The sequence below is a fragment of the Pongo pygmaeus genome, chromosome 16, assembly GCF_028885625.2.
Source record: "Pongo pygmaeus isolate AG05252 chromosome 16, NHGRI_mPonPyg2-v2.0_pri, whole genome shotgun sequence".
Taxonomy (NCBI): Eukaryota; Metazoa; Chordata; class Mammalia; order Primates; family Hominidae; genus Pongo; species Pongo pygmaeus.
Genome location: NC_072389.2, coordinates 105,442,238 through 105,455,779, shown reverse-complemented (window position 1 = coordinate 105,455,779; position 13,542 = coordinate 105,442,238). Strand labels below are relative to the sequence as shown.

Sequence of the window (13,542 nt, the reverse complement as noted above, 5' to 3'; positions counted from 1 at the left end):
GAAGGGTCATATTTTTACATTAATTCTTTTTAAAACAGTTGATTAATGTCAGACACCCCACGTTAAAACAGGAACTTATGTTACAGGCATCAGCACTTCTATTTGTTAGCACAAAATGAGGACTTGATGCCACTACAAATACTGTCAGACTCCCCTAAATGAAATATGTGTGGGTTTTAAATACCTGATGATGGCAAAGGTCATCTGTATATATAGGGACTGGAAGTCTACGAGTATAGGAATCAAAACTACTTTTCTTTGCGGTATTATTTACGTGTTAACATGGTTTGAAGTCGTGGCTTATTGGGTGCAGCTTGTATTATTTCTTTCTCTCCAATCATGCAGTTGACCTATTTTTTAACAACAGATTCGGATATGTATCCCTTCATAGTCCCCTGGCCTTCTGTAGCAGAGGCTTTGAGTAGAGAATTTTGAATCAAGTACTGCCGACAGGGCTGTGGAAGAGCAATATTAAACGCTTTTTGCCAACTGGATGCATCTATGTAGCATCCTATCCATGCTGGGAATGGATAAAAAAAAATTCAACTATTAAATAATCCAGTTAGTTTAAGATAGTCATAGTCCTTAATGTGTAGGAGTATGACAGAACCAGTTTCTCGCCAAACTGGCTTAAGGTAACAGTTTTCCAAAATCAAAGATCAGAGGAACACAACAGACTGTGTCACTAGCACACAAGAAAGCCACAGCACAACTCTATTTGTTTTTTATAAATTATGTTACAGCCTGATAACTGACATTCCGGGGTCTGAGCCAAATCAGTAAAGTATAGTTCAGTGCCTTTGAGATTATGAAGTTAGAATGTGATTCCATTTTCTCTATCACAATTTTCAAAAGGGTACATCAGACAAAGGCCTTTGGCTAGATGTAGACACTTACAAACATTCGATGAGAATCCTGATCTCAGTTTATTTCTTTTTAATTTCTATTTTCTATCCTAGGTTAGAAGATGTGAGAAAGATCATGTGGATGTGGATGCAGATGTATTGCCTGAGTTTCTGTCCCAGATTCACCATTTCCTAGGCATTGGGAAAATCATTTGACCTCTCTGAACTTCTTCATTGTCAAATAGAGAAGATATAGCAATCTTTGTCCTGGCTGCCTTGCACAGCTACTGTGAAAATCAAATGCTACTGTGAAAATCAAATGAGGTTATTATGTCAGAAGTGCTTTCATAACTGAAGTACTACACAAATATAAGATAATATCCTTATTGTCCTAAGAAACCCTCTGTCCCAAATTTCTATATAAGTGGTGGGAAAAAAGATACATATTTTTATTCCTTCTAATCCATAGCCTAGTCTACTGGAGCTTTCATGAAGTCAAGTTGTTCTAGTATTACTCGGCTTCTAAAGGAATCTGTCGCTGGTCTCAACAGTACAGTCTTTAGTGCAGGCCCCAGGGCACGTGTCCTTCCGCACTTCGGATCAGAGTCATCCACAATTATACTTTAGAGCTCAAAGCAATTGGAACAACTTTCTAAGTTCTAACGGACTGTACTTCTGATTATATTTTGGTTCTGGCACATAAAGTTCTGCATTTTTAATTGATTAAGTTTTAAATAATATAAATGGCTGTTTATAAGTTTTTAGATATGTATTTTAAAGTCTTCAAGGACCTAATATATTTATCTCTGAGGTTCTGCAATTACAGATGTACTCTGAGGAATGTGGAAAATCAATGTATGCCAGTTCGGAATATATTTTAGTTTCAGCATCAAGTTTATAAATTTAATGACTTTTTGAGATAGAGATCTACTTTGGACTTAATTTCTTCTTTAATATTTAGTCTGGAACTTCAAAAGTCCAATCACTAGGTGAAGGAATACAGTATGACATGGTTTGGCTTGGACCCTACCTACTCCACGGCATCATCTTCATGCAATCTCCTGGCATGTCTTCAAGAACAGTGAAGACTTCAAACACTAGTTCTACTCCTCTAAGCCCCTAATCTCAACGGCACTGAGTTCTACAAGAGTAAGTGATTTTCAGAACCACAAGAGGGCAATATAGTGCTAGATAATTCATGGAAGCATTCACAACTCCTTGAACAGTGAGGTCTAACCTAAGGTGAATTATTTTAGCTTGAATTATAAACTCTCATTTACTGATCATTATGGTATCATTAAGTAAAGTGTTTCTCCAAAAGATATTCAAAACATTTACAGCTGACTAGAATATTTCAGTTGGCCAATACAAAACTACACCCAAAACTGTGAGTGATCACAAAGCTAAATAAAGAACAATCTCGTATTTTAAGGGGAACAGATAACCTTATTTGAAAAGAAAACAAACTGTGCAAAACACACCAGCATGCATAAACATGGAATATTAAAACCAACGGATGCCTTCCTCCCCCATGCTTTCATGCACTCTTAACCCTTGTCCATGCTAAAAAACATTTTCAAGTTTTTATTCCCCCTAAAGTCCTTTAATTAGCAGCTGACTTTGAAATTATATGATGACTCCTGTGAGGTTTTGGTTTTAGTTCCTAAAGAAGAAATAGATCAACTGCAAGTTGCTCTTAGTCAAGTTTATTTTCTAGAGGAAAAGCCAACAGAAAACGTTTGTTTTGGAAAAAGGGCAATAGTTGCTTTTAAGAACAGAGTGCCTTCTGATAGAAAAGTAAATTTATATACATTCAATTACAGACATTCCTTTTAGTAAACAGGGAACCCCCTTGTGGTTCAGGCTGTATCATGCAGGATGAAATAATTCCAACGCTGAAAAAGGTGACCTCACCAAAAATGATGTAATCTTTTTGAAAGAGAAACAACACAACATCGTGTGTTACAATCTGAGGAACTTCGAGGGTGAAGTCATTTTCTAAAAATATTTCAATAATTTGGAGAGCTATATAAGGTATTTTGTATCTTTCCTTAAAAAAAAAAAATTTCACAAGTATCCTATGCTCATGGACAGCTACTGTTTTTAAAGGCTCTATTCCAATGTTCCCTCCAACAAATAAAATGGGTCAACACATATAAATAGTAAAACTAGAGTCTGTAGTACCAGTAGATTGCTTTATTCAAAGTGTTTGAATAGTGTTTAAAAAAATTTGTGTAACAAAGGGAACATTGGTTAGATAAGAACATGTAAGAGAATTAGTACTTTCTACATCTTTTTCAACTTCCTTCAAGCAGAAACCCACACTCACCAACTCCAATTCCTCTTCCTCCGACTGTACTCAGCACATAAGAGGGATAAGAGAGTTACTAAGACTGTTGGTACTCACAAACAAAATATTTCTTTAGAAAAACATATTTGGACACTAGCAGCTGTCTGGAACTCTAAAGAGACGATTATATACACAAGAGATAGAAATATAAATTACTTGTCTCTATACTTGTTGATTTTTCAAAAGACTAGACAAATTATTGAAAATTCTCTAGGGCCAGTATTCAAAGACACCCTCCTACCCCAACACAGTCTGCTCTCGTGCTGGCCTCTCTTACACACAGTCATGCTACTGCAACAGTATTTAAAAGGGCTTCCTCATCATGCTATCGATCTGTATTTGGAACTTTGAGAATACCAACTCTGTACCTATAACTCTGTATCTTAATCATCCTACTATTACCCCACCTGGTGATACATGTTGATTTATCTCCTACTGAATTCTGCTTCTTGGCAGAAAGAGACTGCTGTATGTTTTATTTCCCACAGGAGCTAGCAGTGTTATAAAACAACAGGAACACAAACATTTGTTAATACATACATGAGTTTTAAATACCAGTTTTATATATGTTTATCATTTGCAAATATATTTTCATGTGAATAAAATGACTTCAATGGAGAAAAACCACATATTTGAAGAAAATGAGACTGGAAGAGAAATGAATTCATAAGTCATGTAAAGAAAAGAAATAAGGCTGGGCATGGTGGCTCACAAGGTCAGGAGTTCAAGACCAGCCTGGCCAAGATGGTGAAACCCCGTCTCTACTAAAACCACAAAAATTAGCCAGGTGCGGTGGCAGGTGCCTGTAATCCCAGCTACTTGGGAGACTGAGGCAGGAGAACTGCCTGAACCCGGGTGGCAGAGGTTACAGTGAGCTGAGATCACGCCACTGCACTCCAACCTGGGTGACAGAGTGAGACTCCATCTTAAAAAACAAAAACAAAAACAAAAACATTTTTGCTCCTTTTCTCCATAACATTTAGAAAATATTAATATGCTAGAAACAGTCTAATCAGTTGATACTTATTTTACTTGAATAAGTTAAGCTTCTCTGTCAGTCTGTGAAAAGTGTCATTGTAAGTGCTACTGATACATGAAGCCCTAATCTGGAAGAAGGTTTCTCTGTAAATGGTGTAAAGTAGGTGGGACCGATTACTTACTCTGAAAAACAATCACTTGATCTACAACTGCTATCTCCAATGTGGGGAAGATGCTATTCAACTGTTTTGATACAGATATCTTTACATATCTCCAAACACAAGGTACACACCAAAATATACTGTCAAATATTATAGCTGTGTATGTGTAAAACATATGGTTTTCACTTTAATATACAGGAATAAGCGTGTAAATAGTTCATATGACACATTTTGAGTTTTCCATGGAGATGCTTCATGCTCTCCTAACAATCAGACATAACTTTATTAAGCAATTGCTAAAATGCTTAAATGTAGTTTGTCTTTAAATTGGCAGTTTACTAACAATTCTTATAAACATTTCTGTACCTTACATGACATTTTGTATAGTTTATTTCTGAAAGACAGTAGCAAGTATTGCATATCCAGTACCTGAAAGGTGAGCTATGGGACCATCCTAAATGCCATTTTTTCTTGGCTCCCTTTTGGGGTATATTTCTTTGTTATGTATGTGTATATATATATTTTAAACTTTTTATTCTGAAACAATTTTAGACAGCATTTGCAAAGAGAGCTCCCTCACATCTCACTCAGCTTCCCACAATGTTAACATCACAAGGAAATACAATGCAGTTGTCAAAACTAATAAAAATAATACAGCACCAATTATAGCTTTGGACTTTACTTGGATTTCACCAGTCTTTCAACTGATGTCCTTTTTCCTGACCCAGGATCAGATCCTGGATTCCACAAGCCTTTAGTTCTCACGTCTCCTTCATCTCCTCTGCTCTGTGACAGTTCCTCAGTCTTTCCTTTTCGTGACCTTGATACTTTTTTTGAAAGAGTGCTGATCAGGTATCTTATAGAATGTCTCTCAATTTGGGTCTGATTTTCATTCATAATCAGATAGAAGGGCATGGATTTTTGCAAGAATACCACAAAGAGACATGGCTTTCTTAGCATGTCATATTGGAAGGCACATGTTGTCTTTATGTCCCATTACTGGTGATGTTAACCTTGATCCTCTGGTTAAGGCAGTGTTTTCCAGGATTCTCTTATTTCTAATTCTCTAATTTTTCCCTTTGTAAGAAATGAGTATTTGGGAAGAGATATTTTGAGACTAAGCAAAATGGCTTTTTACTTAAACTTTTTGCCCACTTATGTTAGCATTTATCCACTGACTTTGCCTGCAACAATTACCATTGTACTCTGGTGTTCTAATGCTGATTTACTATCTCTCACTCTTTTTCTACATTTATTAATTAGTTATTTTCTAAGGAAGAGTTGTCCCTTTCCCCTTATTTATTCTATCATTAATTTATATCAGTAATGGACTCAATGTTTTTTATTCCCTGGGCTATAATCCAATACTATTATTATTTTGTTACTCAAATTGTTCTAGTTTTGGCCACTGGAAACTCTTTTGAAAGGCCAGCTCCCGTGACTTTTGATATGCACTTTCTTAATCTCTGACAACCCCGGCTCATCCCGTTTCCCTGCCCCAGCTCTACAACATACCATTTTTTTCCAAGCAGCCCTGAGTCCTTATATTAGAAAATGGTGTTCTGAAACTAAAATCTGAGCACCAGGTATGTTCAGTTACTGGATGCTATTGCCTCACAGACCTCTCAGCAAACAGAGCTAGGAAATATATGATGTATACTAATTCATATGTACACACAACTGTACCTTTTTTGTGTGTGAGTGACAGGGTCTCGCTATGTCACCCAGGCTGGAGTGCAGTGGTACAATCATAGGCCACTGCAGCCTCGACTTCCTGGGCTCAAGCGATCCTCTCACCTCAGCCTCCTAAGTAGGTGGGACTACAGGGGCACGCTACCACGCTCGACTAATTTTTGTATTTTTAGTAGAGACGGGGTTTCGCCATGTTGGCCAGGCTGGTCTCGAACTCCTGAGCTCAACATCTGCCCGCCTCAGCCTCCCGAAGTGCTGGGTTTACAGGCATGAGCCACTGTGCCCAGCCAGACACATACATATATGTGTGTGTATATATACACATATATGTAATATACGTGTGTGTATATATACACACATATATGTAATGTGTGTATATATACACACGTTATATATGTATATAATACATACATTACATATATGCATATATACACATATATGTAATATGTGTGTGTATATATATACACACATATATATGTATGTGTCTGGCTGGGCACAGTGGCTCATGCCTGTAAACCCAGCACTTCGGGAGGCTGAGGCGGGCAGATGTTGAGCTCAGGAGTTCGAGACCAGCCTGGCCAACATGGTGAAACCCCGTCTCTACTAAAAATACAAAAATTAGTCTCTACTAAAAATACAAAAATTATATATATACACACACACACATAAACTCTTACTGAATCCTTCAACTAGAACCCTGAAACATAGGCTCATTCTAGACCCCACCTCGCCACACCCTGGGTTATCTGCAACTTTCTCCTCCAACCATGAGAAACCTGGCTCCCTTTATCTACAATGTCCATTTGTTTATTTATATTTTATATTTATTTATGTGTTTATATGTTCAACCCTTTGTGTTTGTGTATGTGAGGGATGAATTTACCATCTAGAGTACAGTGATTTGCTACAATTTTGTTGGTCTCTAACCTTACAGTATCCAGTCAAAACTTTCCAAATTTACTCAGACCAGGTTCTTTCTTCCTCACCCCTTCAATATCATCATGTTACTCATCTGTAATAAAGTTATATTCATGTGTGCCAATATGCATTCCATCTTGGGCTCCCCCGGAACCTTTTTTTACTAAATTGCATTTGGTAAAAATCACTCTTTGTATGTACAGTTTAATGAGTTTCAACAAATGCAGACCCATGCATCTAACAAAACAGCATCACACAGATTGGTTCCATCCCCTCGAAAATTCCCATATTAACCCTTTATAGTCAACTCCTCTCTCCACTCCCAACCCATGGCAGCCAGTGAGTTTTGCATTTTCCAGAATGAAATATAGATGGAATCATACACTACTGCTTCTTTTACTTAGCAAAATTCACTTAGGATTCATCTATATTGCTGGGTGAATAAATAGTTTATTGCTGAGTAGTATTTCTTTATATGGGTGTACAGTGAGTGTGTTTATCCATTCATCTGTTGAAGGACATCTAGGCTAGTTTCAGTGTTTCACAATTATGAAAGATACAGGTTTCTTATAAGTATAGTTTTCAACTCATGTGCGTAAATACTCAAAGAGTGGCATTACCGGATTGTACAGCAAGTGATTTTTTTTTTTTAATTTTTAAGACAGGGTCTTGCTGTGTTGCCCAGGCTGGTCTTGAACTCCTGGGCTCAAGCAATCTTCCTGCCTTGGCCTCCCAAAGTGCAGGGATTATAGGAATGAGCCACCCTGCCTGGCCAGCAAGTGTATATTTAAATTCATAAGAAGCTGAACAACTCTTTAAAGTGGCTGTACTATTTTGCACTCCAAAGATATAGGAGAGATTTTTTGCTTTGCATCCTCACCAGCATTTCTAGTTTTTGGGTTTTTGTTTTTGTTTTGAGACAGAGTTTCACTCTTGTTGCCCAGGCTGGAGTGCAATGGTATGATCTTGGCTCACCGCAACCTTTGCCTCCTGGGTTCAAGTGATTCTCCTGCCTCAGCCTCCTGAGTAGCTGGGATTACAGGCATGCGCCACCACTCCTGGCTAATTTTGTATTTTTAGTAGAGATGGGGTTTCTCCATGTTGGTCAGGCTGGTTTCGAACTCCCAACCTCAGGTTATCTGCCCGCCTCGGCCTCTCAAAGTGCTGGGATTACAGGTGTGAGCCACTGCGCCCAGCCGTTTCGTTTTCTTAAATTTTAGCCATTTTACTAGATGTGTAGTTGTATCTCATTAGGTTTTAATTTTTAATTCCCTAGGGCCTGATAATATTGAGCATATTTTCATACACTTATTTGCCATCCATGTATCTTCTTTTTGAAGTATCTCTTCAGATCTTGTGCCCTTTTAAAAATATGTTTTCTTACTGTTGGGTTTTAAGAATTCTTAAAATATTCTGGATACAAACTCTTTATTGGATATGTGACTTGCAAATACTTTCTTCTAATCTGTAGGTTGTCCTATACTCTCTGAACAGTGCCTTTCACAGAGCAAAACTTAAGTTCGACCTTCAAAACTTAAGACAACCTCCAATACATCAGTTTTTTCTTTATGGATCCTGCTTTTTGTGTTGGATTTTCTCCTCTAAATTTCAGTTTCCTGTTTTAAATTTGGGTCTATAATCCAATTTGTTAATTTTTAAATAAAGTCTGAGTTATTTTCAAGTGGGTTGTTTTTGTTTTGTGTATGGATGTAGAATTGTTTCAACACCACTAGTTGTAACCACCATCCTTTCTCTGTTGAATTACCTTACTACCTTTGCCAAAAACCCAGCTGAATGTACATGTATAGGTGTAAATTTTCTGAGCCGTTTTGTCCACTGGTCTATGTACTCATCCTTTTGTCAACAGCACACTTTCTGGATTACTATCGCTTTGTAGTAGGTCTTGAAATCAGGTAGTAGTAGTTTTTTTTAAAAAATTTTGTTCCTTCTTAAAATCATTCTAGCTATTGTAGTTCCTGTCTTTACCTATATATTTTAGAATCAGCTTGTTAGTAACTACAAAAGAGCTTGCTGGGATTTTGAAATTGTGTTTAATCTACAGATCAATCTGGGAAGAAATGACATCTTGACAATAGTGAGTCTTGAAATCCATTAACATGATGTATCTATTCATCTAGGTCTTCTTTCATTTATCAGTGTTTTGCAGTTTTCAACATACAGACTGTATATATTTTGTCAGAATTTTACCTAGATGTTTCTTTTCCTTCCTTTATTTGGGGTGCTATCATTTTTTTAAATTTCAAACTCCAATTGTTCACTGCTGGCATATAAGCGATTTTTATATATTAACTTTGTACTCTGCAACCTTGCTAAACTCACTGATTGGTCCGAGGAGTTTTTTTTGTAATTTCTTTACACTTTTCTACATGAAAGAATCTATCTTCTGTGAATAGAGGAAGTTTAATTTCTCTCTTCCCGACGTGTGTGCATTTTATTCATTTATTTTTACCTAACTGTACTGGCTAGGACTTTTACTACCATGGTAAATATGACTGGTGAGAAAAAAAATATCATTACCTGGCTCCAAATACTAAAAGACTGAATGCTTTCCCCTTATAAAGTATTTCAGCTGTATATTTTTTGTAGATGCTCTTTATTAGGTTAAGTTCCCTTCTATTACTAGTTCATTGAGATTTTTTTTTTAATGATGAATAGATGTTGAATTGTTAATATCCTGATTATACTAATGAATTTTCGAATGTAGACTCAGCCTTGCATTCCTGGGATAAAACCAACTTGGTCTTGATATATTATCCTTTTTATATATTGCTCAATTTACTTTTTACTGAGGATTTTTGTGTCTAGAGTTCATGAGGAATACGGATTTGTAGATCTTTTTTCTTGTGTTGGCTTACTTTGGTTTTGCACCGGAGTAATGCTGACCTAAAAAAACAAGTTGGAAAGTGTTCTCTCCTCTCCTAATTTTTTCTGAAAGAGACTGTGTAGAATTGGTATCACTTCTTTCTTAAATGTTTGATAGAATTTGGCAGTTAAATCATATGGGTCTGGAGTTTTCTTTTGTGAAAGGTTTCTAAACTAGGAATTCTATTTTTAAAATAGTTACTATTCAAGTTAACTATTTCTTCTTCAATGAGTTTAGTAGTTCCTTGGTAATTTGTATCTTTCTAAGAATTTGCCCATTTGATCTAAGCTATTAAATCTATTGGAACAGAGATGCTTACAGTATGCTTTTAGTGTCTTTTGGGGGAATGTATCTGTTCATATTTTTGATACTGATAACCCACCTGGGTCTTCTCTTTTTCACTGGTCAGCTTGGATAGAGGTTTATCAATTTTATTGATTTTTTTAAAAAAAACAGTTTTTGGTTTGCTTTTGTTTTCCTGTTTTAAATTCATTAATTTCTGCTCTTTACATTTTCCTTTCTTCTGCTTGATTGGGTTTAAGTTTGGTCTTCTTTTTTGAGTTTCTTAAGGTAACAGCTTAGATTACTGATTTGGGATCCCTCTTTTCAAATATAGGCATTTGTTGCTGTAAATCTCACCTCATCACTACTGTAGTTGGGCCTCAAAATTTTGATGCTATATTTCCATTTTCATTTGGCTATATGTATTTTTAAATTTCCTTTGAGATTTCTTCTCTGGTCCTTGGGTTAAAGTATGTTGTTTAATGTCTACATATATAGCCATTTTCCTAGTATCTTTCTGTTACTGATTTCTAGTTTGATTTCCTTATGGCCAGAGAAAATAATAAGCCTGATTTCAATTCACTGAATCTGCCAGTTTGTTTCCTGGCACAGGATATGATCTTGGTGAATGTTCCATGTGCACCTGTGAAAAATGTGTGTTCTGCTGTTGTTGAGTGACGTGTTCTATAAATGTCTCTTAGGTCATGTTGGTCGAGTGTTGCTCAGATCATCTAGATCCTTACTGATTTTTCTGCCTACTTGTTCTATCACTTACTGAGAGGGATATAGAAGTCTCCAACTACAATTGTGGATTTTTCTACTCACCTTTTAGTTCTATCAGTCTTCACTTTATGTATTTTGAAGGTTGCTGTTAGGTGCTTACAGTTAGGTTAAAGACAGTTATTTCTTGAAAGTGGACTATGTCACGTCCCTCTTTATCGCTGATACTTTTCCTTGTTGTGAAGCCTATATTGTCTGAAATTAATAGGTCTGCTTTAGCTTTTTGGTGTTTGCAACGGTAAATTTTCTCCCTTCTTTTATCTATGTCTTTATATTTAAAGTGGATTTCTTGTAAGCAGCATTTTTTTTTTTTTTTTTTTTTTGAGACGGAGTTTCACTCTTGTTGCCCAGGCTGGAGCGCAATGGCATAATCTTGGCTCACTGCAACCTCCGCCTCCCGGGTTCAAGTGATTCTCCTGCCTCAGCCTACCAAGTAGCTGGGATTACAGACGTGCGCTACCACACCCAGCTAATTCTGTATTTTTAGTAGAGACAGGGTTTCTCCATGTTGGTCAGGCTGGTCTCGAACTCTCGACCTCAGGTGATCTGCCTGCCTCAGCCTCCCAAAGTGCTGGGATGACAGGCATGAGCCACCACATTGCTTTTTAAGAAACACCCACACACACAAATCTGACAATCTTTTAACTGATGCGTTCTCACCACATTCAATGTGATTACTTATATGACTGGATTAAAAGCTACCATTATCTTGCTTTTTGTCTTCTTTTCTCCCATTTCTTGGGCTACTTAGTAGAGCATTCTTTATATTTCTATTTTATCTCTTCTATTGACTTATTTATACTTCTTTAAAATGTTCTTCTGTAGTTGCACTAGGGTTTATAATACACACCTTTAGTTACCTTGAGTTCATCTTCAAATAATATTTACATCATGTGTAGAGTCAATTCCTCCCTCCCATCTTTTGTTGTCATATATTTTATTTTTACATGTGCTACAGAAACAAAATACACTGTTACTATTTTTGCCTTATATAGTCAGATAACTTTTGGAGCAATTAAAAAGAGGGAAAGCACTCGGATCTTGGTTTCTTTTATTCTCCATAAAAATAAATTAATGTTCCTTGGAGAAATGCCTGATTCTAGGACTGGGGCAGAAAATAAACAAGATGAGCCTAGAACATATTATAGTGCCAGAAAATAAAAAAGCACCTGCTCCCCCTGAAAAAAAAAAAAACCCCACAAAAATAAGGATATATCAAAGGGACACAGGAATCATTTAGATAGCCCTCAAAAGCTGAAGCTAGAACAAAGCAACAGAAAAACGTGGTATTGTATTATAAACCAAAGTATTAAAATAAATGCCCATGAGTCCATATTGATAGAAATAAATGGTTGAATAAATGAGAGAGAAGAGATAAATCTCCTGTGCAGAAGAATTCCAGATAATTTATGTAGATATCCTTCTCTTAAGAAAGTGAAGCCTTAACTCCCCACTCCTTAAAAGTGTGGGCTGAACATGGTAATTTCCTACCCAAAGGCTACAGTATGAAAAGCGGGAGAAAGAGTAACTTTACAGAAAAGAAACCTGTTAAACACCTGTTAAACATCAGCCAGGTGACCAAATTAACATCAGCAATAGTTATGACGATACAGGTTGGTCATCCCAAATCTGAAAATCTGAAATCTGAAATGCTCCAAGATCCAAAACCTGTTGAGCACCAACATGACACTCGAATGTAGTACTCCTTGGATCATTTTGGATTTCAGATTTTTGGATTTGGGATGCTCTACTTATTAGTGTAAGGGAAATATTCCAAAACCTGAAAAAATCTGAAATCTGGAATACTTCTGGTCCTGAGTATTTCAGATAAGGGATAATAAACGTAGTAGGCTCTCTTGATATGATGTGATGAAAACGGCATCTTAATTCTATGGCCTGCCTCCCTCAAACCAGCAATCACAGTCTAAGCACGAGAAAAACATCAGGCAAATCTTAACTAGAGACCTCCGATAAAAATACCTGACTAGTACTCCTCAAAACTGTCAAGGTCATTAAAGCAAGGAAAGTCTTAGAAACTCTCACAGTCAAGAGGAGGCTAAAGAGACATGATTGCTAAATGTAATGTGGTATCCTGGATTGGATCCTAGAATAGAAAAAGACACAAGGTTAAAAATAAGTAAATCTGAATAAATTGCGAATTTCAGTTAATAATAACGTATCAGTACTGGTTCAATAGTTGTGACAAATACACCATACTAATGTTAATAATAGAAAAAATTATGTGTGGGGTATATGAAAACTTCCTGTACTATCTTTGCAATCTTTCTATAAATCTAAAATTGTTCTAAAAATAAAACATTTATAAAATGTAGGGAAAACCAGATTTTACTTATTTTATCTTCATTTATTGCATTTCCACTGTTCATTTCTTTGTGTAGACTCAAGTTTTTGCTGGGATCACAGTCCTGCTGAAGGGCTTCGTTTAACATTTCTTGTAGAGCAGGTCTGCTGGCAATAAATTCCCATGACTTTTGTTTGAGGAAATCTTCATTTCTCAAAGATATTTTTGGTGGGTAGAGAATTTTGGGGTGAGAGGAATTTTTTAAAAATTTCAGCACATTAAATAATGTTACTCCCTTTTCCTTGCTTGAATAGTTTAGTTTGTGAAGAAAAAAGTACGTTACTAATCCT

At 36.3% G+C, this 13,542-nt stretch overlaps 1 protein-coding gene across 26 annotated transcripts in view; it reads right to left on the bottom strand.

Annotated features, from left to right (window-relative positions):
* Nucleotides 1-13,542, bottom strand: part of MEF2A (myocyte enhancer factor 2A) — a 151,509-nt gene that overhangs the window by 9,861 nt on the left and 128,106 nt on the right. For 13 of the 26 annotated variants that reach the window (XM_054450766.2, XM_063653030.1, XM_063653032.1 and 10 more), the window contains one exon: nt 3,175-3,198. The exons of the other annotated variants lie outside the window; for them this stretch is intronic. In XM_054450766.2, coding sequence (XP_054306741.1) covers nt 3,175-3,198 — 24 coding nt within the window. The remainder of the gene's footprint in view (nt 1-3,174; nt 3,199-13,542) is intronic. 26 annotated transcript variants of the gene reach the window in all.